The sequence below is a fragment of the Phacochoerus africanus genome, chromosome 15 (assembly GCF_016906955.1).
Source record: "Phacochoerus africanus isolate WHEZ1 chromosome 15, ROS_Pafr_v1, whole genome shotgun sequence".
Classification (NCBI taxonomy): domain Eukaryota; kingdom Metazoa; phylum Chordata; class Mammalia; order Artiodactyla; family Suidae; genus Phacochoerus; species Phacochoerus africanus.
The window spans coordinates 1017772-1043988 of NC_062558.1; the positions used below are offsets into that span (position 1 = coordinate 1017772).

At 48.4% G+C, this 26217-nt stretch overlaps 2 protein-coding genes across 19 annotated transcripts in view; one reads left to right on the plus strand and one right to left on the minus strand.

Moving 5' to 3' along the window:
• The window catches only part of SECISBP2 (SECIS binding protein 2), a 43154-nt gene extending 21418 nt beyond the window's left edge, over positions 1 to 21736 (plus strand). For 5 of the 18 annotated variants that reach the window (XM_047759588.1, XM_047759591.1, XM_047759592.1 and 2 more), the window contains 10 exons: positions 75 to 164; positions 1569 to 1701; positions 10243 to 10409; positions 11358 to 11496; positions 13095 to 13215; positions 13856 to 14076; positions 14216 to 14383; positions 19691 to 19845; positions 20183 to 20375; positions 20821 to 21736. In XM_047759588.1, the coding sequence (XP_047615544.1) occupies positions 75 to 164; positions 1569 to 1701; positions 10243 to 10409; positions 11358 to 11496; positions 13095 to 13215; positions 13856 to 14076; positions 14216 to 14383; positions 19691 to 19845; positions 20183 to 20375; positions 20821 to 20924 (1491 nt within the window). In that variant the 3' untranslated portion in view covers positions 20925 to 21736. Of the gene's footprint in view, positions 1 to 74; positions 165 to 1568; positions 1702 to 10242; positions 10410 to 11357; positions 11497 to 13094; positions 13216 to 13855; positions 14077 to 14215; positions 14384 to 15621; positions 15933 to 16069; positions 16205 to 19690; positions 19851 to 20182; positions 20376 to 20820 lie in introns of those variants that run through there. The other 13 variants (XM_047759594.1, XM_047759599.1, XM_047759600.1 and 10 more) reach the window with 7 other exon arrangements.
• Positions 21737 to 23366: 1630 nt separating this feature from the next.
• Positions 23367 to 26217, minus strand: part of SEMA4D (semaphorin 4D) — a 122187-nt gene continuing 119336 nt past the window's right edge. The window contains exons 18-19 of the mRNA XM_047761734.1: positions 25198 to 25295; positions 23367 to 24828 (exon numbers count right to left, since the gene is read on the minus strand). Of these exons, the coding sequence (XP_047617690.1) occupies positions 24802 to 24828; positions 25198 to 25295 (125 nt within the window). The 3' untranslated portion in view covers positions 23367 to 24801. The remainder of the gene's footprint in view (positions 24829 to 25197; positions 25296 to 26217) is intronic.

Here is a 26217-nt window from a genome sequence, read left to right on the forward strand (position 1 = left end):
CAAGGGAAACGTGTAGTCGGGCTTATTTGATTCTTGTGATGCGTGAAGAGCTAAAGGGTGTGTGGTTTACTTAGGATGCCGAGGAGTTTCCCAATCTGGCTGTTGCATCTGAAAGAAGAGACAGAGTAGAATCACCGAAATTTCAGTCTAAACAGCAGCCACAGGTAATTTTTAGATTGAAACCACAATTGCTTTAGGCTTAACTTTTCTTGCTAAACTAAACTCTTGAGAAAAACTATTTTCCAGACTTTTTTTTTGGCCTGCCTATGGCATGTGGAAATTCCCAGGCTGGGATTGAACCCTGGCCACAGCAATGACCCAGGTCACTGCAGTGACAGCACCGGATCCTTAACCCATTAAGCCACCAGGAACTCCCCAGCTTGTATACTGAGACAGGTGGTTTTGCTTTCATTCATTCCTTCATTGGAGAACCACATCCAGTATGTTGAAACAAACTTGCTCTTAATCTAAATCTGCTTTGTCACTTTTGTAATAAGACTATTGGTGACTGTCATTGCCGTATCAGAAAAGAGGGGAACACAAACTGCCTAACTTTTATTTAAAGAAAAGAGGTTGACTTAGTTTATTCAGGGAACAGAATATCCCTTTGTGAGGCAGTAACATCTGACAGAAGTTACAAAGGAAGCCACCGTTTCACTCAAGTAGTCACTTCAGAGGAAGAGATGATTCTCCTTGTGCCTTGGCCCCACGGTGTATTCAGGAATGAACTTGTAGCTCATAATCTAGATGGAGAACTGGACACTTTAGCCATGTTCATTGTCATTTTGCCTTTCAAAGTGGGGTAATTATTTTCACATTCATGAAAAGTATAATTCTAAACCTTGTAACTTTGCCTTCCTACATTATAATTTAACCGTCTCGCATCCCTTCAGAGCTGTCTGTAGCCACCTGCGATGGGCTTAGCACTCACCGCTTGCCATGAGCCCTCACCCAGTGTGAATTTGGCATCAGGGAGGAGAACAATAGCGGGAGGGCCAGAGTGGAGGCGCTAAAGCACAAGAGACAGCACGCCCAAACACCTTTGTAAAGGCTCAAAATCCAAATCGCAGTGACTTCAGAATAACATATCTCACTTTGTGCCTAAATTTAATATTCACCTTCTGGGTGTGGTGTGGACTTCCATAAATTTTAGGTCATGTCCCCATGATTTCTTGGCAGTTGGTTGGCTCACTTGGCAGTTGGAGAGTGAGTGGTGCTGAGGCAGTAATACCAACCACTTAGCCTTACACACAAACTTTTGTAGCCAAAAACTATACAAGTTTTGGTTCCATATCTGTAGATGTTCACTGTAATTCATAATGGAGATGTCGACAGAAGCGTAAGTGGTTTAATTAAACCAGTGTCATGAAAGAAGAGGGAAGAGGTAACCATGGTGGTAATGGAAGATCATTTGGAATTGATTGGGCCTTTAATTTTTTTTAATTTTAAGATTGTTATAGTCTCTGAATATGTTCTATTCTTTAATTATGTGACTTTGTCACAAAATGAAAGGCACAGTTTGTAAAACATAACATTATAAATGAACTTCTGATTCTTGAACTTTTTAGAATAATTTTAAAAGTAGTGGAAAGAAGAGCCAGATTCCAGTACAGTTGGATTTGGGGGGGATGCTGACTGCGCTGGAAAAGAAGCAGCACTCTCCAAATGCAAAGCAGTCCTCCAAACCAGTGGTGTTCTCAGGTAAAAGAGTCTTTGCATATCAGACAAATGATTGAGAGTCTTTCAGTAGACTATTTTGTGCTTGTTTTCTCTTATAATCAAAAGTTACTCATATAGGAGTTCCCGTTGTGGCACGGCAGAAACAAATCTGACTAGGAACCATAAGGTTGTGGGTTCGATCCCTGGCCTCGCTCAGTGGGTTAAGGATCCGGCATTGCCGTGAGCTGTGGTGTGGGTCACAGACATGGCTCGGATCTGGTGTTGCTTTGGCTGTGGCGTAGGCCGGCGGCAACAGCTCTGATTAGACCCTTAGCCTGGGAACCTCCATATGCTGCAGGTGCAGCCTTAAAAAGACAAAAAAAGTTACTCATATATAATCAAAACAATAAGGTGCTGGAATAAGGATGGATATAGACCAGTGGAATACAATTGAGAATTCAGAAATAAACATGTATCTGTGGCCAGTGAATATTTGACAAGGGTATTGAATTTATTAAAAGGACAGTCTCTTAAAAAATGGTACTGGAACAATGGATTTCCCTTGCTAAGGAATGAAGTTGGACCCCCTACCTCACACCATGTACAAAAATTAACTCAAAATGGATCGACAACTTAAATATAAGAGCTAAGCCTTAAAACTCTTAGAAGAAAGCAGAGGTAAATCTTTATGACCTTGGATTAGATAATAAATTTTTAGCCAGGACACCAAAAGCACAGACATCTAAAGCAAAAAAAAAAAAAAAACTTCATCAAAATGAGAAACATGTGTGTTCCAAAGACGTTATAAAGAAAGTGAAAATAGTATTGTCGAGAATATTTGAAAATCATATTTAAGGGGTTAATGTCTGACTATATGAAAACTCATACAACTCAATAACACTCATTAAAAGATGAGCAGAGCTCTTGAAAAGACATTTCTCCGTAAGAAGATATACTTATGGCCAATAACACGTGAAAAGATGCTCAGCATCATTAGTCATTAGAGAAATGCAAGTCAAAACCCCACTGAGGTAGTTCATCAAACCTGCTATGGTAGCTGTAATCAGAAACGGAAAGTAGCAAGTGTTGGTGAGGATTTGGAGAAATTAGAACCCTTGTACACTGCTGATGGAAATGTTAAATGATCAGTTACTTTGGAAAACAGTCTTGTGGTTCTTCGGAATGCTAAAAGAGAGAGTTGCCATATGACCCCGCAATTACACTCTTGTGTATGTATCCAAAATAATTTAAAAATAGAGGCGCTTGTACGCTAGTATTCATAGCAGCATTATTTGTAATAACCCAAAGGTGGAAGTGCCCCAGATGTATACCAGTAGATGAATCAGTAAACAGAAGGTAGTATATACATAAAATGGAATACTCAGCCTTAAAAGGGAAGGAAAGGAAAGGCGTTCCCTTCATGGCTCAGGGGTTAATGAAGCCAACTAGGATCCATGCGAATGTCAGTTTGATACCTGGCCTCACTCAGTGGGTTAAGGATCTGGCATTGCTGTGAGCTGTGGTGTAGGTCGTAGATGCAGCTCGGATCCTGTGTTGCTGTGGCTGTGGTGTAGGCCGGCAGCTGTAGCTCCAATTCCACTCCTAGCCTGGGAACTTCCATATGTAGAAGGTGCAGCCTTTGAAAGCAAAAAAAAGAAAAAAACAAGGGGAAGGAAGGAACGTAGATTAGAGGTTACCAGGGGTTGAGGGGAGTGGAGAATGGGGCGTTACTGTTTACTGGGGACAGATTTTCATTTTGAGGTGTGAAAAAGTTTTGGAAATGGGTAGTGGTAATGGTTGCACAACATTGTGAATGTAATTCACGCCACAGAATTGCGCAGTTAAAGATAGGTAAAATGGTAGATTTTATGTTATGTGTATTTTACCACAAAAATTAAAAAAAAATTTTTAAATTTATGATGATTTTAATCACTAGATCTTATTAAAGTCTGGGTTTTGCGTTTGATATGGTCTTATGATGCGTAAGTGCCCTGTACAGATGACAAAGCCACCTCTGATAGAAGAGAACTGCATGCCTGACCTTGGAGACACAGCTGATGGCAGCGTTGGCTCCATACTGATGCGGTTGCTCTCGCCTGTGAAACACGGTGAAATTTGGCAGTATGTCACAGGAAAATAATGCGCCTTTGCCACCACACTCTTTTAAATGTGTGTCCTTCTTCTGTGGCAGTTTATTTTAAAAATAAAAATAGGTATCCAAGCTTGATTCTCTGAAGTGTTTTAAAGCAATTTGTGGGCATCATGTCATTTTACCTATAAATACCTCAGTCTGCATCTCCAACTCGTAGTGACTTTATCATGGCATTAATCCCAGAAAGGATCAACATAATTTTTTAAAATTTATATTTAATATATTTTTAAATTTAAAATTAAAGTCCTGGAGTTCCCGTCATGGCTCAGTGGTTAACAAATCTGACTAGAGACCATGAGGTTGTGGGTTCAATCCCTGGCCTTGCTCAATGGATTAAGGAATCGGCATTGCCTTGAACTGTGGTGTGGGTCGTAGATACGGCTTGGATCCCCAAGTTGCTGTGGCTCTGGCATAGGCTGGCGGCTACAGCTCTGATTCAGCCCCTAGCCTGGGAACCTCCATATGCTGCGGGAGCGGCCCAAGAAATGGCAAAAAAGACCAAAAAAAAAAAAAAAAAGTCCTTTGCAGGGGAGGGGAAAAGCTGAATGAAATCATTCAGTTAATACTCTTATACTCCCCATGTAGATTGCTCCCTAAATTTTTTTCAGTCATCAAACTATGGCCTTTCGGCCACTGGTGAAGTTTAATTATAACACTGCTAACATTCATTTAAGTATTATCGTGGCTGCTTTTGAGCTATAATGGCAGTTGAGTATTGCAATTAGGCCTATCTCATTAGCCTAAAATATTCATTCTCTGGCCCTTTAAGGAAGCTTGATGACCCTGATCTATCTGTCCATCAGTATGTTTTGTTTTTTGGTTTGTTTTTTTGTTTGGGGTTTGTTTTTTTTAAAGTAAGTTGCAGACATCAGTATATTTTACCCCCAAGTGTTGTATTATAGCATGCATCTCACTAACTAGAGTTCAGTATTTATTTAGGGTTCTTCTTTTCCTTTGGAGGTCAAACATGCATTTGATGACATGCACAGATCTGAAGTGCACCATTTGAAGAATTTTGGCAAATATGTAACTGTGTAACCTCATTAGCACCCTTGACATTTTCCTCAGCCCTTTCTCACCCTAGTCAGTCTCTGTTGCTTCCCAAAGGAGACCATAGTTCTGATTTTTTTCTACCTCAACTAGTTATTCCTATTCTGGAATTTCATTTAGTGGAATCTTAGTACATGCTCCTTTGTGTAAGGCCTCTTTCACTTAACACAGTATTTTTGTGATTTACTCATGTTGTGTGTTAGTAGTTCCTTTTTGTTCCGTATTAAGGTGAAATTCATGTAACAAAGTTAATGATTTTGCAAATACCCTGTCAAATTTAGTGGTATTTAATACATCTGCAGTGTTGTGTAACCATCACGTCTAGTTCCTGACATTTCTGTCACCTCAAAAGGAAACTCCTACCTATTAAGCTCCCCATGTTCACCCGTTCCCTAGCCCCTGGCAACTACCTATGGAATTGCCTTTTTTTTCTTTTTTGGGTCTCTTGTCCCTTTTTTTAAGGGCCACACCTGAGGCATATGGAGGTTCCCAGGCTAGGGGTCTAATCAGAGCTACAGTTGCCAGCCTACATTACAGCCACAGTAACACCAGATCCAAGCCACATCTGCGACCTATACCACAGCTCACGGCAACGCTGGATCCTTAACCCACTGAGCGAGGCCAGGGATCAAACCTGCAACCTCATGTCTCCTAGTCAGATTCATTTCCGCTGTGCCACGACGGAAACTCCCTTTTGAAAGATTTTTTTTTCTTCTTTTGTCTTTTTTTTGGTCTTTTTAGGGCTGCACCCTCAAGCATATGGAGGTTCCCAGTCTAGGGGTCTGATTGGAGCTACAGTTTCCAGCCTACAGCACAGCTCCAAGCCACATCTGCGAACTGCACCACAGCTCACGAAAACGCCAGATCCTTAACCCACTGAGTGAGGCCAGGGATCCAACCCGAAAGCTCATGGTTCTTAGTTGGATTCATTTTCGCTATGTCATGGTGAGAACTCCTTTTTTTTTTGCTTGCGCCCCAGAGCATACCGGAGTTCCTGTCACAGTAGTGACCATGCTGGATCCTTGATTGCTAGGCCACCAGGGAACTTCTGAATTTGCCTGTTCTCTGACATCTTATGTAAATGGAATCATAATTTGTGACCTTTTGTGTCGGCCTGCTTTCACTTAGCATAAGGTCTTTGATCGTTATCCCTGGTCGTGTGTCAGTGTTCGGCTAGTTTTTACGGCTAAATCATAATTTGTTGACCACAGTTTGTTTATCTAGTGATGGACACTTAGGTCGTTTCCACCTTTTGGCTGTTGTGGATAATACCTCTATGAATCTTCATGTACGAGTAAATAAGTATCAGTTTTTAATTCTCTTGGGAAAGTGGAGTTACCGGGCCACATGGTAGGTATATATTTAGTTTGTAAACTTGCCAGACTGTTTTCCAAACTGTGTCCTATATTACACTCACCAGTAGTGCATGGAAGTTCTTGTGGTTCAGCATCTTCATCAACATTTGATGTGGTCTTAATTTTAGCCACTTTGCTGGGGGTGGAGGTAGGATTTCTTGGAAGCTGAAAAATGCTGTTTCTCCTATGGATCATTTTATAGGGGCCACCAAATGATGTGGTTAGCAGTTTCCTAAATAGCCTTCTCATAGTAGAGTTAAGTTTTAACAAGTTTTACGGTGACTTTTAGTAAAAGCCCAGAGTATAAACTTAAAAGTGTCTGGATGCAGTTAATTTAGCCAAAGTACAGTGGTTGAGGCACTAGTTGACAGTGTGCCCCTGAACGCAATGTTTCTTTTTCACACACTATTCCCAGGACCACCAGCAGTGGCACTGCCTGGGAGTGAGCTGAAGTGCAGGTTCCAGGACCACCTCAGAGGTGGTGTGCTAGAACCACTTTGTATAAGATCAGGGAGTAGGTGGTTTTTAGGAAGAACATGATGGGAGTTTTTGTTTTGTCTTTGTTTTTCACTTTTTATGGTAGAAAATTTAAAACATAAATGAGAATGCACACTGCTACCATGTGCCCATTGGGTTACCCAGCTCCATATTATCAGGATTTTGCCAATTTTGTTGCATGTGTATCTCTTTTTCCAGAAGTATTTAAAAGCAACTTGTAGTATTTGTTCTTGAAGTATTTTAAAGCATCATGTCATTTAACCTGTAAATATTTCAACTAGGGAGTTCCCTGGTGACCTAGTGGTTAAGGACCCAGTGTTGTCACTGCTGTGATGCAAGGAAAAAAAAAAGAAACGTTTATTTTAAAAAAGACATCATAGGGGAGTTCCCGTCGTGGCTCAGTGGTTAACGAATCCGACTAGGAACCATGAGGTTGCAGGTTTGATCCCTGGCCTTTCTCAGTGGGTTAAGGATCCAGTGTTGCCGTGAGCTGTGGTGTAGGTTGCAGACGAGCCTCAGATCCCGAGTTGCTGTGGCTCCGGTGTAGGCCGGTGGCTACAGCTCCAATTCAACCCCTAGCCTGGGAATCGCCATATGCCGCAGAAGCGACTTTAGAAAAGGCAAAAAGACAAAAAAAAAAAAGACATTGTATCTCTGATAGTGACTTTATTTTTAATGGAACCACTCTGTCATCCTCCCATCTAATAATAGTAATGATTATTTCTTGGTAGCATCTTGTATCCAGTCTATATTTGCATTTCTTTTCTTTGTTTTTCTTTTTTAGGGCCGCACCTGCAGCATATGGAAGTTCCCAGGTTAGGGGGTCCAATCAGAGCTGTAGCTGCTGGCCTGTACCACAGCCACAGCAACGCAGGATCTGAGCTGTGTCTACGACTTACACCACAGCTCATGGCAGTGCTGGATCCTTAACCCACTGATGGAGGCCAGGGATCAAACCTGGGTCCTCACGGACCAACCCAGCTTGTTACCACTGAGCTCCACATGTGTAATTCTTATGAAAGCCTGAGATCACTGCCCCCTTAGATAGTCTTTCCTTTAAGTTGCTTTCCTCAGCTCATCATCTCTTTGCTAAAGGCCTGCAGTTATTGGCCTTTCCAGAGAAATCTTGAAACAGGAATAAGGAGGGAAGTAGAGCAGAACCACAGTAGGCAGTGGAAGCATATTGAGTAGTGATTGTGATCATGTATTTACTCTGGGTAGGGCATGTACATGTGGGAATTTAGGAAAGTATGTTTATGTCTGTAAAATTCAAGAGAATCAACTTGAGCTATAACTAGTCTCTTTTAAGGGCCTTATAAGATAGTGAGGTAGGAGGTATGCATAGAGAAACCAGTGGCCGACTTCTGCAAAGGCAGTATCAGCTGAAGACAGTAGTGAGACTACTGAAAAGAGGTATCTTAAGCACAAGCTACCTGGAAAAGTTATTTTTTGGGCTGGGGGGTGACAGGGAAACAGTATGATTGAATAGGCTTTATTAGTTAATTTTTTTTTATTATGGTTGATTTACACTGTTGTATCAATTTTTGCTGAACAGCAAAGTGACCCAGGTATACATGTATATGCATTCTTTTTCTCTTATTATCTTCCATCATGTTCCATCACAAGTGACGATATAGTTTGCTGTGCTATACAGCAGGATCTCCTTGCTCATCCACTCCAAATGCAATAGATCATATATGCTAACCCCAAAGTCCAAGTCTGTCCCACTCCCTCTCCCTCCCCCTTGGCAACCACAAGTCTGTTCCCCAAGCCCATGAGTTTGTTTCTTCTCTGAAGATAGGCTTACTTGTGCCATGTATTAGATTCCATATATAAGTGATATCATGTGGTATTTGTCTTTCTCTTTCTGACTTACTTCACTTAGTATGAGAGTCTCTAGTTCCATCTGTGTTGCTGCAGATGGCACTATTTTGTGGGGTTTTTTTATGGCTGAGTAGTATTCCATGGTGTATATGTACCACATCTTCTTAATCCATTCACCTTTTGATGGACATTCAGGTTATTTCCATGTCTTGGTTATTGTGAATAGTGCTGCAGTGAACATAGGGGTGCATGTATCTTTTTGAATAAAAGTTTTGTCTGGATATATGCCCGGGTAGGGGGGGGGGATTGCTGGGTCATATGGTAATTTGTGTTTAGTTTTCTGAGGAACCTTCATACTGTTTTCTGTAGTGGTTGTACCAGTTTACCTTTCCACCAATGGTGAAGGAGGGTCCCCTTTTCTTCACACCCTCTCCAGCATTTGTTATTTGTAGACTTACTGATGATGGCCATTCCGACTGGTGTGAGGTGGTACCTCAGTAGTTTTGATTTGCATCTCTCTAATAATCTGCTGTTGAGCATTTTTCATGCGGCTGCTGACCATCTCTATGTTGTCTTTGGAGTACGTCTGTTCAGGTCTTTTGTCCATTTTTCAGTTGGGTTGTTTGTTTTTTTTGCTGTTGACTTGTATGAGTTGGCTGTATATTTTGGAGATTAAGCCCTTGTTGGTTACATTGTTTGCAGCTATTTTCTCCCATTGCATAGGTAGTCTTTTTTTTTTTTTTGTCTTTGTAGGGCCGCACTCTCAGCATATGGAGGTTCCCAGGCTACCAATTGAATTGGAACTATAGCTGCCAGCCTACATCACAGCCACAGCAACTTGGGATCTGAGCTGCGCCTTCGACCTATAGCACAGCCCATGACAATGCCAGATCTTAACCTACTGAGCAAGGTCAGGGATTGAACCCTCATCCTTATGGATACTAGCTGGGTTCGTTAACCACTGAGCCATGACGGGGACTCCTGTCTCTCTCTCTCTTTTTTTTTTTTTTTGGTTTCCTTTGCTGTGCAAAAGCTTTAAGTTTGATTAGGTCCCATTGGTTTCTTTTTTTTTTTTTTCTATTGCCTTGGAAGACTGACCTAAGAAAACAATTGTACGGTTGGAAAAATTCTTTTTTTTTTTTTTTTTTGCTTTTTAGGGCTGCACCCACGGCATTTAGATGTTCCCTGGCTAAGGGTCGAATTGAAGCTACAGCCGCAGACCTACACCACAGCCACAGTAACTCAGGATCTGGGCTGCACCTGCGACTTACACCACAGCTCACGGCAACACGATTCCCTGACCCACTGAGCAAGGCCAGGGATTGAACCCACATCCTCATGGATACCAGTCAAACTCTTTTCTGGTGTGCCGCAACAGGGACTCCTGGAAAAATTCTTAAAGAATGAGATCCACACCTCATCAGACTACTGAGAAAGATAGGAGATTTGATTACCAGGGATAGGAAAATGTTTCTTCCCAAATTAATTGATATTTTTTTGATCTTTATCACAAGGTACTAAATTTCATTGAGAACTATTACCAATTAGAAGAACCTTTAAGGGACAGTTTGATGAGGCTGTGTAAGGTTGTGGGGATGGGGACGCGGCATAGGAGCCCCTGAGACAGATCTGCAGCAAGCCTGACTGCTGGGGCCAGGCAGGTGGTAGCAGCGGCCTGAGCCACGTGTCCCTCCTGTGTTGCAGTCGGGGCTGTACCTGTCCTCTCCAAAGACTCCGTGTCAGGGAAGAAGGGACACCGCTTTGGCCAGGTGAAGACCCCGCACAACCCCTTAGACTCCAGCGCCCCCCTGATGAAGAAGGGAAAGCAGAGGGAGGTCCCCAAGGCCAAGAAGCCAACCTCATTGAAGAAGGTGTGTAGTGGTTTTTGTTTGAAATTGGGTTCAGAAAATCTACAGCTTCTCCTGTATCTGTGTTACTCCTGTCAACTCTTAGGGTTTTTAGATTTCTTTTTTTTTTTTTTTCTTTTGGGGGCTGTGCCTGCAGCATATGGAAGGTTTCCAGGCTGGGGGTTTAATTGGAGCTGTAGCTCCAGGCCCATGCCACAGCCACAGCATCGCCAGATCATCTCGAGCCGCATCTGCAACCCATGCTGCAGCTTACGGTGACACTGGATCCTTAACCCACTGAGCAAGGCCAGGGCTTGAACCCACATCCTCTTGGATACTAGTTGGGTTCTTAACCCCCTGAGCCACAACGACAACTCCAGGTTTTTAGAGTCTCATGTTTACTCTTATTGGAACGTGCTGTATCAAGATGTGTGCACGGTTCTCTGAAAAATGATGCCTCGATCTCCCTACGTGATGTGCTGGAGTGCGTGAAGCAGGGCGCCTTGGCTGCTGGAGGGGAGGCCTGATTTATTTATTTACTTTGGAGTGACATGGACAGAAGACCAGAAATAGGGGCGGTATGTTCACATTCACATTTTCTGCCGTCGTCTTACCTGAGACGATCTGACTGATGTTCACGTTTGGTAAATATTGGACACTTCCTGGCACGTGTTCTTTGATTAATTCTCAGAGCAGCCAGTGGGGGTGTGGTAAGTCTCAGGGGGAGGAAGGCGTGTCTCACCCGGGGCCAGATAACAGCTGAGCTGCACGGTTGCATCAGAGCCTGGCTCTCACATGCCCTGTGCTGTGCCTGCGGGGGACCTGCTGCCCCCAGGCCTGAGGGAGGATTAGGGAACAAGGGCACAAACAGGCACATTGCCAGCAAGCTGAACTTGGGTGGCTCATTTGGCAGAAGTGCTTGTGCTTAGGTACACGTGTTTAGGTATTTTAATCATTTATTTAATCTTAAAGATAATTTTGAAAGAACGGCAGGAGAGAAAGCAGCAGCGTCTTCAAGAAAATGCTGTGAGCCCAGCTCTTGCCGGTGATGATTTGCAAGATGGAGAGAGGGGTGGAGACGACCAGGCCCTCGAGCAGCTTGACCCCTCAGGTACCAAAGTTCTGTTGGTTTGCTTCTTAAAGAATCTTGAGCAGGGGCAGCCGTGTGCACAGGCAGCTCTCCGGGCTTTGCCTAGCCCTGGCCCCTGTGTGGTGAGAGCAAACGGGCACTGGGCCTCCAGGACACGGAAGTTTTCAGATGTCCATCTCGACTGTGCGAGGACATTCCCATGGGCTGGTGGGGCCCCAGTGCCTCTGCTCTGGGGTGTGTGAGGGACAGAGGGCTGAGACCCTGAAATTGATCTGTGTGCAGTGACTGGTCCTCAGAGTTCGAAGTGGCCTGAGAAGTAACACCATTAACTGCAAGGCTGCTTGCCTACAAGTGTGCACCACCTGGTGTCATTAAAAAAAATTACGGGTTAAGTAAGCTCTTTACTGAATTATACATTCAGAACAGTGTGTACGTCGTAACCATATAGCTGAGAAGTTTTCACCTAGTTCAGAAGCAGAACAGCCCCACAGTCCCTGTGGTCCTGGCCCAAGGCCTTACCCTGTCTGCAGCCCCCCCATAAGCCTTTGGGCTTTGATCCAGTAGAATCTCGCAACGTGTGCTCCTCTGGCCAGAAGTATGTCTGTGGCCTGTAGAGGTAGTCCCTGATTGTCACTGCTGCATAGCATCTGGGTATATGAATGTGCCAGGTGGCATGTGGGTGTTCTAAGAGTTTCCACTTTCGGATCATTAGAAGCATGGGTGCTGTGGCAATGTGGGGTGTGGCAGGGGGATGGGTGCACCCCTCCTGCTGGTGTTTCCTCCTGCTGGATCTTGGGCTTGGGTCTACTCCCATCCAGCCCCAGTGGCTCCTGCCACACAGGCTTACAGGGGTTTTATGAGCAACTCCCATGGGTAGGGGACAGGCCAGTCATGGGACATTGTCTTTCCTGGCTGGTGAACTCCTGGTGACCTTATTGCACTTATATCTTGGAAGTCTAGAAGTATCCATTGAGGTGTTGTGAGCTATTACTGAATCCTATCTGATGTGTTTGGACACACCTGTTGTGGCTCTCCCAGTTGAGATGTTCAGCTCTTTTTTAAGGGTTATTTGATAAAGGAATGGTTTCAAGCATTTAAGTGCCAAAAATTCAGAACTAAAAATTGCTTTTAAAACTTACTCATATGGATGGTCCTTCATGGCTCAGTAGGTTAAGGATCCGGCACTGTCACTGCTGCAGCTCTGGTTACATCGGTGGCACAGGTTTGATCCCTGGCCTGGGAACTTCCTCATGCTGTGGGTGCAGCCAAAAAACAAAAAAAACTTACTGATAGGAACTTCAGTTTAAATTTCAAAATTAAAAAAAGAGATTTGGCTATTGAACCACAATTTTAAAATGGTAAATTTTGTGAATATTTGCCACAATAAAAATAAGTATGTAACTAGATCAGGGGTGGGGCGGCACCTCCAGGCGGTGCAGAGTCTTGTTTCCCCCAGACCTGGCTGTCAGCCCGCTGTGAGCTCAGTGGCCTTGTCTGGATGTGGCGGGTATGTTGCTGAGTCTGGCTGCTCTGGTGACTGCCCACAGAGGCGCTGTCGAGCATTCCCTGCCTCGAGCCCCACAGGTGGCAGGCTGTGACTTCTTCCTCTGAAACTCCAGGGGAGACGGAAGAGTCTGTGTCCTGTGCTTCTGTGGAGAACAAGTCAGAAGAGCGGCTGGGAGCTGAGCTCCAGAAGGAGGCGGAGGCCTGCCCCAAGATCCACAGCCGGCGATTCAGGGAGTGAGTGGGCCTGGGAGCTGTGTCCGCCCTGGGGGACCGGGGCGCCATGCTTGCTCTGCCTGATGTGCTCCATGCAGAAAAGCTGTGAGGCTGGCCCGGTGTGTGCACCCTCCCGTTGGAAGGCTGCCAGGGCCTGGTCCTGACACATGCCAGGACTGCCTAGTCCACTCCGGCCAGGTCTCTGTCTTGGTGCCGTGATGCCAGAGGTGCCCTTAAATCCAAGGGTTGGGGGGAATGGGTAGTGAGGTGACAGCCCCTGGCATCTGGGTTCCCTCTCGTGGTTTAATTTCTCTACACAGTTTCTTAGGGTGCTTCGCCTCGTTCCCTCCCTTTCTTTCAGGGTGGACCCTCCAGGTGATTGTTCCCTTGGTGGTGGGGGGGTGCTCAGAGGGTGGGAGGCCTCCCTGGCATACAGGGCCAGCGAGCAGCTGGAGGTCCTTGTACCTTGTAGTTGGGGGCTGGGAAGGATGCCTCCATTCATATCTATCAGTCAAGAATTCCATCTTTTTGACTAGAGTTACTAGCCAAAGTGTGATTTCTTGTGAGGGGTCGGGTGCCGCATCTTACCTGAGGTGTGCTGGGAGCGGCGCACTAGAGTGTCACAGCCAGTGGGAGGTTGACTGTCTGATGTTTCTTTCAGTTACTGCAGCCAGATGCTCAGTAAAGAAGTTGACGCTTGTGTCACAGACCTGCTGAAAGAGCTGGTTCGTTTCCAAGACCGTATGTACCAGAAAGATCCCGTCAAGGCTAAGACCAAACGCCGACTTGTGTTGGGGCTGAGGGAAGTCCTTAAACATCTGAAGCTCAGAAAGTTGAAATGCATCATCATCTCTCCCAACTGTGAGAAGATACAGTCGAAAGGTGAGGGCACTGTGTCATCCCCAGCCTGTGGGCCCCGGCAGTGCACACCCTCTGGTTGCCACACACATGGCCTGTGGACTCAGGGGACCTGCCCGCTGGGTTGTGCACTGATGGTATCTGCTCCACGGTCCCATGGCAGGCACTGGACCGGACATGAGTCACCCCTCCAGCTCTTGGCTAGCTGCTCACAACCCCTCTGAAGGCAGCAGGTGTCTGGGTGTTCAGCAGCACCTCTTCTGGAACCATTCCAGGCTCTGCCTCTTGTGCAGCTGTCATCGTGGGGACAGCCTCCCCCATCTCTTGTGGGGTGGGTTTCCCTGGCTCCCCCGTCTCCCTTGTCTCGGGGTGTGGGCGGCCCCTGGTGGCTTAAGAGGGAAAGGGTGTGTGTTGGCACATCTAGGAGATAGCGCTTGAAATCCAGTCTTGCGACCTCTGCCCCTTTGTTCACCCTCTTCTGGAGGCCTACGAGAACTTCCCTATAGCCACGGTTCCAGGAGATGCGACAGTTTGCACGCACTGCCCTCAGTCCTGGGTCATGCTGTGGGTTTGTGCTCTGAATCGCCTTCTAGTCAGCCTCTCGGTTCATCCTGGAACTGTGTTGCTCAAATGCTGGGCTTCCAACACTGCCCTCCTCCCATTAACTCTTCCTTTTCTTCCTTTCACCGTCGTCTTTTGGTTCTGTTTTCTGTGAGGATCCTTCAACTATGTCTTTTACACTTCCTGTGGAGTGTTTCATTTCTGCTATATTTAATTTCTGGGAGTGATTTTTATTGTTCTCTGAAGTTTCTGTGTTTGTTGTGGCTGCGGTCGCTTCGTGGGTGTTTCCTCTCTGAGAATAGTAGCGACATGAAGCTCTCTCTCTGCACAGCCTCCCTTTCTAGGTGGTTTGCCGTTTTGGTCTCATGGTGGAGGTTCCTACAGTTGTCTGGGGTTAGCTTGTCAGCTTGTCTTGAATAGCTGCTAACCTTGACCACAAGTCTGGGGGCTGGCATTTCAATTTAAAGGCTTTGAGGTGCATTGAGGCCTAGGAATCTGGTGAAGACACAGATTCCAGAATTTCTTCCTGAGTAAGACTGGTGCCCCCCAAATTTGCATTTCCAGTAAGTTCTTGGGTGATGCTGCTGCTCCAAGGACCCCAGGCGAGAACCTCTGCTGTAGGATGCTGGCTGGGCTGCTGCTCTGTTGGAAAGCACCCTAGGGGGTGTCTCTGACTCCACATTTCCTGGGAAAGAACTTTCTTCTGCTGAGAATCTGAGGGGAAAGGTCAAGGGCCTTGACATCTACCCTGTGACCTTGTCCTTACACCCACAGTAGGAAGTGTGGGGCCCAGTGTCCCCCAGAATTGCAGCCCTAGCACCAGAGGCTCAGCCTAGATCCCACCTTGCTGTCACCTCATCTGAACCTCACCTTGCTTCTGCAGGCGCCCATGAGGCCAGTGAGTTGCCAGGCTCTGGGGAGAGAATTCTAGGGCCTGGAGGGCTGGTTCTAGGTGATTCCCTCTTGTTGGCTTGGGTCACCTGAGTCAGCTCTCTGTTTGCATTTCAGCTTCCAAAACACTTTTGCTCGTCTCTCATTCTTCTGTGGATTTTCATCTTTAGAAGACAGACCAAACAGCAGGAATGTGTGTACTCAGTTGGCGGTCCACCCTGATCTTCTTGGAAGGCCCAACCCCACTTGGACTGTGCTAGGAGTGTATTGATGGGCAGCTGGAAGATTTGCTACGCGTTTAAAAAATGTTTTATTGTTTGTCCCTACCTTTTTTTTTTTTCCCTTGCATTGAGGCTATAAGAAAATTGTATCTTAGGAATGTTTCTTCCTTGGAAAAGATAGCCAGTAATGGCTGCAGTCATTTTAAGGTAAAATTTAGTATGATAGCCTGGGATTATGTTAAAATACTGTATTTGCTTAGAATGGCATTTTGACTGATAATTCTGAACTCAAACGGAAATTGTTTGTCTGATTGAGCACTTGATTGTTTTCACTTGTCTTGCAGAGCTTTGAGTAGTTGGCACTTGGAGATGCTTTCTGCTCTCACTAGAACCGTCAGCTGGGAGCTGGACTGAGCAGAACCGTCTAGATTTGCCAATGTGTCAGGAAAGCAGTGCATGCTTCCAGCGTCCTCTCCCAGGCATGTCAGACAGGACACGCGGAATTCCCCTGAAACGAGATGTAACAACAGTGTGAAGTGTCGTGTTAGCTCCTTAGAGATTAGCACCCGGGGTTTTGGGGGGCTCTGGTTACATGGGCACCCTCTGTCTGGCTTGTCCCCAAACTCCAGACCTGCAAAAGGAAAGCTGGTGTCCGGCTCATTCTTCATTGTTCCCATCCGCCTTTCGACGCAAGAGCAATTCTTAGCAGATTGGGTGGCGGGGGCCTTCCTAGAACCTGAGCTCGGGCACCAGCCTGGGGTCAGCTGCTCAAGCGGGCCTTTTTAAGGACCGTCGGGCTGGTCATATTATATAGCTCTTTCTGCACACAGCTCTTATGGTCAACTCTGGGGATGGGATAGACACGAGTAGGGAGAGAGCCTTGAGTGAAAGGCCCCAGGGCTGATGTTTAAGAGACCTGGTCAGTGTCTCATAATAAGTTGAAAATATCTCGCTGGAAGGAACACAGCCATCGCCCCACCTCTGGCCCTGTTGCCCCCTTTCCCCACCTGCCCAGGAAAGTTTCTATCCCCAGAGGTTGCTTGCTCATCACCTTTCATACTCTTCAGGTAGATCTGGGGCAGGGAGTGGGCAGATTTAAGGGATGTGGGGCGTAACTGTTAATCCCCCATCAAAGCAGCTGTGGAAAGAGTGCCCAGTTCCCTCAGAGCAGTAGGGTGTGCATGTGAGGAGTTCCTCTTTTGAAAGAGGGTTAGGCGATCGCATGTAATTAGGTACCAGGTGATAGGAGATACTGGGAAATGTTCCTTCCCGTTCAGGTGTTGTGTGTTCCCGATGGGAGGTGGTCAGTTTGCAGAGCAGCAGGGGCAGTGCTGCGCTGTGACCTCCCTCCAGATGCTCCGTTCAGACAGCTCACCATGCGCAGGACTCAGTGCTTGTTGCTTTCCTTGGGGGAGTACGTCCCCAGATTCTTGCCACCCAGAGGCAAAAAATGCATATGCCACTCTGCCTCCCAGGGACATGGTGCCCCCACAGCTGTACCTGCTGTTGTTCCTGGCCTTCTCACCCTCTGGGGGAGGTTGTGTTAGCATTTTCTTGTGAGGGGGGTTGTTGAGCGTCTTTCCACCTGTACCTTTTTTTTTTTTTGCTTAGGTGTTACTTTCATTATTTAATTTTATTGAAAAAAATTTTAATTGAAGTATAGTTGGTTTGTAATATCCTGTAAGTTTCAGGCATATAGCCTAATGATTCAGTTATAAATATCTACTCTTTTTCGGAATCTTTTCCTTTATAGGTTATAACAAAATATTGAGTGTAGTTCCTTGTGGTATACAGTCAGCCCTTATTGATTATGTGTTTTATATATAGTAGTGAGTATCTGCTAATCTGAGACTCCCAATTCATGCCTCCTGCCACCCTGCTTCCCCTTTGGTGACCATAAGTTTGTTTTCTATGTGTGTGAGTCTGTTTTTGTTTTGGAAATACATTCATTTATGTGTGTGTATTTTATTTTATTTTATTTTTGTTTTTTTTAGGACTGCACCTACAGCATATGGAAGTTCCCAGGCTAGGAGTCGAATCGGAGCTACAGCTGCCGGCCTACACCACAGCCACAGCAACGCCAGATCCTTAACCCACTGAGCAAGCCCAGGGATCAAACCTCCATCCTCATGGATGCTATTCGGGTTATTAAGCCGCTGAGCCATAATGGGAACTCCCTGTGTCTGTGTTTCATATGATATTTGTCCACATATATTGTGATATTTGTCCTTGTCTGGCTTATTTTACTTAGTATGATAATCTCATTATGTGTACCTTTTTAAAAAATAAGCGCCCTTTTGGGTAAGAGTTGTGAATTTTTTTCGCTTTATTATTTGCCAGTTTTCCTTAAACCATTTTTTGGCTGTGCAGAGACTTTAAGTGTATTTTTTTGTTTAGGGGGAGAGTATTTCAGTCTAAGGTGGTTCTTATGTCTGTCTTTATTTTTTCCATTATAGCTGGTTTGCAGTGTTCTGTCAGTTTTCCACTGTACAGCAAGGTGACCCAGTCCCACATACCTGTAGATTCATCACAAGTGATTAGCCATAGTTCCTAGTGCTATTCAGCAGGATCTCGTTGCCTGTCCATTCCAGATGCCATAGTCTGCATGAAGTGGTTCTTTACAAAGGCTGACCCTTCGTCCTTCTCTATCTTCTCTGGTGCTTCATAGTGCCCTTGCCAACGTGCTCACGTTCCGTCCTTGTACTGCATTCTTGTGGTTTCATAGCAAGCTTTAATACCTGGCGATGCTGACCTGATGTTTTCCTTTTTCAGGAGGCTATTTTCACTCTGTGTATTTTTTATTTTTTAAGACGATCCCACCTAGAGTAAGTTACAGTATAAAAGGTTTCAGGGTAACATAGAATTGACATGTGGGAGTTCCCGTCATGGCACAACAGAAGTGAATCTGACTAGGATCCATGAGGTTGTGGGTTGGATCCCTGGCCTCACTCACTGGGTTAAGGATCCAGTGTTGCTGTGAGCTGTGGTGTAGGTCACAGATTTGGCTTGGACGGTGTGGCTGTGGCTGTGGCACAGGCTGGTAGCTGCAGCTCCGATTGGACCGCTAGCTTGGGGATCTCCATATGTCTTGGGTGCGGCCTTAAAAAGCAAAAAAAAAAAAAAAAGAATTGACATGTGATCATCCTGGATCATTCCATCCAAGAGCACAGGTGCATTTTGTTTAGATTTCCTATCGTGTCTTGCTGGCATGTTGAAGTCGCTGTATAAATCTCATGATTCTTGGTACATTTATCCCCACCTGTCGAAGTCCTTGGTTGTAGAGGCGTTTCTTCTGTTCACATCCTAGCTGGCTGATGTTCGCACGTGCGCAGACTAGTGGTTTCTGTGTTACTTGTGCACAGATGCCTGGGTGTGATTCTCTTGTTGGTAGTAACTCGTCACTGCTGCTGGGTTCCTGGCATGGCAGGCATGTTACCCACACACAGAGCTCTTTCACCCTCTCTCTGCTCATGGTGCCACTGCTCCTGCCTGGCTGGTGCTTCGCCGGGAGGGGCCGGAGACGTGAGGTGGGCCCTGAGTGGCCTCTGGGCCCCAGGTCTCCACCTCTACGTGGGGCGCAGCCTTCCCTGCCCAGGCTTTTGCGAGCGCACAGAAGCCGGTCCATGCGAGGCACTGAGGCCGAGGCCTGGCAGGTAGCACTCAGCAGCTGCTCCCCAGGACTGCATTTTCCCGCCCTGCATGGTGCCAGCTATTGGCTCTCCGTGCACATGTATTATTACGTCTTCTTACTTTGGAAGTGTCTCTTTGGGAGAGTTGATTTCTTCCATGTGGCCAAGAGTGACCGTGTGCTTGCCCTGCAGTGACCAGCTCTGTCCTGGTGACACTGGCTTGAGTGGGGAAGTGGTGGGCGTGTCGCTGTCTGTCAGGAGAAGCCCTTGGCAGCCAGTGTCGCCAGCATGTGCACGTGATGCATTTTCTTGTCATTTTCGTCATCCTTTGGCCAGGCGGGCTGGACGACACCCTGCACACCATCATCGACTACGCCTGCGAGCAGAACATTCCCTTCGTGTTCGCCCTCAACCGCAAAGCGCTGGGGCGCAGTCTCAACAAGGCCGTTCCCGTCAGCGTGGTGGGGATCTTCAGCTACGACGGGGCCCAGGTGAGGTGGGTGCGGGCGCTAGCCTTCCCGGCACTGCTCCCGGGGACGGTCAGGAGAGACAGTGGTGGTCCAGCCTCCCCAGCAGAGCAGCCTCGAGCCTCGAGGGCAACAGCCTTGGGGGCCTCGTTTCCTTAATAGCATGCAAGTCTGGTTGGTTCCGAGTGTCGCTCTAAGCTCACTGCTGCCACAGCGGAGCTCCGGGCAGACCTGGGGTCAGCACGTGGGCTCCCCTCGGGCGTCACCCTGCTTCCCTGTGGAGGGTGCCATCACCAGTTTGCAGGGGACCCAGGTCCTCTGTGGTCGGGGGACATCACCTCTGCTCTCGTTTCTGCCCAAGGACCAGTTCCACAAGATGGTGGAGCTCACGATGGCGGCCCGACAGGCGTACAGGACCATGCTGGAGAAGGCTCGCCAGGAGCTGGCGGCAGAGCCTGGGGCCCAAGGTGCTGCCGGCCCGCCTGCGCAGGGCCCCAGCAGCCCTGAGGAGGACGGCCCCCCGGGCCCTGCCGGGAAAGAGGAGCCACACTACAGTGAGTGCCAGGGGCGTGGAGCCGGGGCTGAGCATCCTCTGGGTCTCCTCGACTCGGATCACAAAGTCAAGGTGCCCAGGAGGGTGGCATGGCTGCTGTAACAGGACTGGCTGCAGGAGGTCCTGTCAAATCCCGGCCCTTTCCTAAGAGGTGGTCCCAGGCTTGGGAGGGCTGGTCAGTGGGTATCTTAGACAGACGTTGGGTCAGGTGGCCCCAGAACAGAGAGTGGCCCGGAGGACAGCTGTACTCCGGTGGGCGGTCGTCAAGCTGGTGCTTGCATAGGTGTTCGACGCTGCTCACGAGGGGTTGAAGTGGGGGGCTCGCGGTTGAGACCCGGCCGGGCCCCATCTAGAGGTCTGCCAGGCAGGCTGTGAGCTGCATGCTTTTCTGAGAGTCTCCCGGCTGTCCCTGCTTGTCCCTCAGCTGTGTGCTGTCTTGTTTGCAGTTGAAATCTGGAGAAACCATCTGGAAGCATACAGTCGATGTGCCCAGGAGCTGGAGGAATCGCTGGAGGTGTCAACCTCTCAGATGATGAACTTGAATTTATAAGGAGAGTTCTTTCCTCTGTGTGTGTCCTGGGGGTAAGAAGGGGGAGGTTTGAAAGACTCTGGGGCCTTTTTCTTCTCAGTTCCTCGTTGACCTAGTGTGTGTTTTGTATGACTATTTAATTGGGAAATTAACCAGCAGTGTTTGTAGGCATCCAGAAGCTGCAAGGCCCACGGACGGGCACTCAGTATGCTGGCAGGAACCTTTTCAAAAGGCCTTGGGATGCAGCCTTAGCTCTCTGCGCACAATATGAGTCTGGAAAACGCTGGAAAACGTACCCCAAGTACGCTGCTCAGGAGTTGTCTTGCCGTTGCAGAACAGCCGAGCCAAGTTAAGATTGTAGAGGGCAGCGGCAGGCCAGGGTGGAGCCCCTGGGAGGCCCCGGCGTTCCAGCCTGATGTCCTCCTCGTCCCGGTGACCTAGCGCAGCCCTGCAGAGGCCACTGACTGGCGCTGCAGGAGCCAGTGTCAGAGCAGGAGGGATGGAGGGAAGCCTTTCTCGGGATGTGGCTTTTCAGCTGACAGACTTGGGGATACTTGGGAAGTTTGCTAACATGAGCCTCAGAAGGAAAATCAGTTCTCTAACCTATGACCTTTTGACAGGAATTACTCCTTTTATTTTTCAAAGAAACAGTGTATATTGAAGTTCTAAATTTCAGTTTTGATAATCTACACATATTTTCTTTCTTTTGTAAGTGAACATATTCTGAATGTGGTTTTGGTCTTAGAGGCCAGGAGAATAGAAGTTTACTTTCCTATTTTCCTGTGAGTAAGAGGACTTATTTATTTTGAATAAAGAGTGATTATTTAATTTCACTGGAGACTCTGGTCATCTCGGTCTAGTCAGTGGTTGCTGCATCCTGATCCATGCCCTCTGGGTGCTCTTCTTTGGACTGAGGGGACCAAGCAGGGAGAGGCTTGCTGCACCCTGGCCTCCTGGGTCTGGGAGTAGCAACTGCTGATGTTGGACCCACCTCAGTCCAGCCTGGTCGTGGCTTGTGATGCAGGGAATGGCAGGAACCGAGTTTCACCACTTTGTGTTCACCAAGCAAGCAAGGTATCATGCAGGCTTTGAAAGTACTCTAAGTTGAGGTCAGTCATGCCGTGTGTGTGTGTGTGTGTGTGTGTGTGTGCGCGCGCGCGTGCGCGTGCTGGTCTGTCTTCTCATCTGTGCCATCCTGGTCCCCAGTTCCATACACTTCCTGAGCTGTTTAGATGGGGACAGGTGAGCTGGCTAGCCAAGCCTCAGTCCTGTCCACGGGTTTCTCCCTCCCTGTGTCAGCAGGTAGCAAGTCAACTGTAGTAGATTTGAAAGTAGGAGAATGAGAATAAAAATTACCAAAATGAATTTATAGGGAGAAAATTAAATATCTTGTCAGCTGTACTGAGCAGCCTACAGTTAGAAAACTGATCAATCAAAAAATCTTTTAGGAGTTCCCGTCGTGGCGCAGTGGTTAACGAATCCGACTAGGAACCATGAGGTTGCGGGTTCGGTCCCTGGCCTTGTTCATTGGGTTAACGATCTGGCGTTGCCGTGAGCTGTGGTGTAGGTTGCAGACGCGGCTCAGATCCTGCGTTGCTGTGGCTCTGGCGTAGGCGGGTGGCTACAGCTCCGATTCAACCCCTAGCCTAGGAACCTCCATATGCCGCGGGAGCGGCCCAAGAAATAGCAAAGAGACAAAAAAAAAAAAATCTTTTAAAAGGGAGTTGTCATTGTGGCACAGTGGAAATGAATGCAACTGGGAATCTGAGGTTGCAGGTCCAAACTCTGGCCTCACTCAGTGGGTTAACGATCCGGCGTTGCCGTGAGCTGTGGTGTAGGTCACAGACGCGGCTCGGATCCCGCGTTGCTGTGGCTCTGGCGTAGGCCGGTGGCTACAGCTCCGATTCAACCCCTAGCCTGGGAACCTCCATATGCCGCGGGAGCGGCCCAAGAAATAGCAAAGAGACAAAAAAAAAAAATCTTTTAAAAGGGAGTTGTCATTGTGGCACAGTGGAAATGAATGCAACTGGGAATCTGAGGTTGTAGGTCCAAACTCTGGCCTCACTCAGTGGGTTAAGGATCCGGTGTTGCCATGAGCTGTGGTGTAGGTCGAAGACGTGGCTTGGATCTGGTGTGGCTGTGGCTGTGGTGTAGGCTGGCGGCTGCAGCTTCAGTTATACCCCTAGCCTGGGAACCTCCATATGCCGTGGGTACGGCCCTATAAAGACACCCCCCCCCCAAAAAAAAAATCTTTTAAAAGCCTCTGCATGTTGTCCATCCAGAGCCCCTGAGGCTTCAGGTGAGCCCAGCGTAGCAGGTGGCTTTACCATCACATTCAGCTACTAAGAGGGTTCGCTGCTTGTGTGACCTAATGGCTGCTTGTGCTGGTTATGGTGTGTCTTTCCTGGCAGTGACCCACACTGTGCCGGTGGTGACGCAGGAAGCAGTACAAACACACTTGACTAAGCAAACATAGAACGCTTTCATTTTTCCAACAGTTCAGAGGATCAGAACGCATCCTCATGCGCACACTGTGCACCAGCGCCGCCTGTGGGTGTTGGGGAACTGGAAGTGTCTGTTTTGTTGAGCATGGGAGTATCCAGATACGGTCAGTATCCAGACTTGAGGGAGACTCAGAGCAGCAAGGACAGGGCCCAAGTCCGTGTGCGGTCCCCTCGCGGCTGTGGTGGCCGGAGCCGTGCCCGCACAGGAACACAGCGAGAGCCAAGAGATGTTTCACCAAAAACCCCATCACGGCGCGTGGTGGTCTGTGAGCCGTCTGTTGGCAAGATGGGCCGGCAGCTGGCTGGGAGGCGAAGGGTGGGCACGCAGGGGCTCTCACCTCAAAGCTGGCCATCCTCACGAGCCTTGTTCACGACGGATCCTTGAGGTGACTGGCTGGAAGTGCATGCTGCTCTGGCACGAAGTTACCCAGCCTCAGATACGGGCGTCTGGCGACAGGCTGTGATCGTGAGGCTGAGGAGACGTCCATCTGCTAGGAACTAGTGTTGAGAGGTTTTGGTTTTGTGGTAGACTGGCTTGACACTGCTCTGAAAACCATCATTCCACAGAGTGACTGTGAGGAGACAGGCTCAGCAGCGCTAGGCCTCGGCCATCACGGTCTCACACACACAGCAGGGCCTCCAGGGGCGGCCCTGACAGCCAGAGACCCCGGAGCGCGGGCGCACAGTCGTCTCAGACTCGCACAGTTGTCGGAAAAGCAGCGGCGGCCAAGGAGATGCGCACAGCTGACCCGCTGGCTGTTCGCCTCGCCTCACAGGAGCTCGGTGCCCAGGGGACAGGTACGAGCTTGGAGCTTCAGAAAATGAGCCTGGAGCTCAGACTGGTGAGGAATAACACAGACTTTGAAAATTCATGTTCAAAAAAAAAAAAAATCCATGTTCATGCCTGAGTTTAGTTAGCCCTCAGCACACGAGGTTTAAGGCACATTCTTTCCATTTGGAGCCTTGTCTCCCCTATCCCTGGGCAGAGGGGCCAAGTGTGAAGGCAGTGAGAAGCAGCAGGCCAGATCCACAGGAGTCAGGAGGCCGAGCTAACACTGGCCTGTTCTTGGGGGCAGCCTGCTTGCATGACATGAAATTACCCAGGTCATCTGGAGTGACCTGGACAGCATAACAGCAGTGTTTCTGGAAAAGGACCCATCACACACACTGCTGTCTTAACCAGCATTTCTGTCTGAAGGTTTCCCGCTTCTGCCATCAGGCCCTTCTGTCCCGTCTAAGTAAAGAGAAGTTAGGCTGCTGTCACAGGTCCACTTGGGTCTCCGTGTCCTCTGCGCAGCCCTGACGGCACATCCAGCTGGCAGGAACAGCTCACCACCCTGGGGCCTCCAGGCTGCGTGGCAGGTGGCAGCATGGTCAGCATCGCTTCCTGGTGGCTAGAAGGTGTCCTGGGTACAGCTTTCCTGAAAGAACAGTGTGGTCTTTGAGTTCCCGGCGGAATGGAAGGGCCTAGAGTCCCCATCCCATGTGTCCCTCTTGGGGTCCAGGGTCCCATGGGAGGGATGCCTGCGTGTGCTAAGTTCCGGGGTCGGGATGGCCATGGAGGCCTCTCACCAGGACCAGCCGGCCCTGCTTGGCTTCTGTTTCCTGTAAGGACCCCCACCTGTGCTGACTCTCCTCCAGGAACTGGCCCCAGGGGAAGGGGTGTGGGTTCAGAAAGCAGAACTGCTCAGTGGGCCAGGAGGAAGCACATGGGACCCACTGGCAGGATGGTCCCCAAGAGGGGCCAGTGTCCTGCCAGACTCCTGCCCTCTCTGGGCCCAGCCACATACCCATGCCTTCCTCCAGCTCTGCATCATGCGGTCGTGCTCCCCCACCACGTTCCTCCAGGCAGCGAGCTCTCTGCTCCATTTCTCCTGGTGGGTGGCCTCTGCAAGACAGGCGGGGCTCCAGGTCTCAGTAGACAGGCCGCCGTGGCCCTGAGGGACACCATTCCCCGAGGCTGTGCCTCCAACTAGGTGAGGCTCCTTGGGCTGAGCCCATCCTCAGCAGCCAAGTGGTCTCAGGCCTTGCCTTCCTGCTGCGGAGGCCCCGTGGTCAGCATCCCCCACTGGCCATTTCCCGGAACATGCTCCCCAAGTCACACTGGCCTTGGCCCCCACATCTCACTGGCCCTTGTCATGCCCTAAAGGATGAGACAGACATCCTGGGCTGCTGCCCTGCCCCCCCCACCCCCCAGTCAAGTGGGAAATCAGCTTGGTAACCAGGGCTGGCATCACATTACAGCACATGTTACTCACTGCGCACGGCCCACAGTGCTTGTCTGAACCTGAACTTGCAGGGCTGTCAGGGTGGCAAAGGCCTGAGAGCCACACTTTTCTTTGTAAACACAGAAACTGTACTGCATCCTAGCTTTTAACTACAGCTCACATCACTGATTTCAGAAGTGGGTTTCAGGCACCTGAGCCTTCATACAGGAAGCAGAACTCACACCCTGAGCAGAGCTGAGCAGGCCCAGTAGTCATGGTACCTGCACAGCCCTCGGCCAGCGCCCCCAGGAGGACAGCAGGAGGCCCAGAGAGCCCTGGGGGTGGGCCTCTGTCGCCCTTCAACTCCACGGGGCCTTGCAGGGACTCCTGACTCAATGCGTGGGTATGAGGCAATCCAGATCCCAAGGGAATTATGTCTCTGTCTCTGTCTCTGTCTCTGTCTCTGTCTCTGTCTCTCTCTCGCTCTCGCTCTCGCTCTCGCTCTCTTTCTCTCTCTTTTTTTTTTTTTTGGTCTTTTTAGGACAATACCCACAGCATGTGGAGGTTCCCAGGGTAGGGGTCGAATCAGAGCTGTAGCCGCTG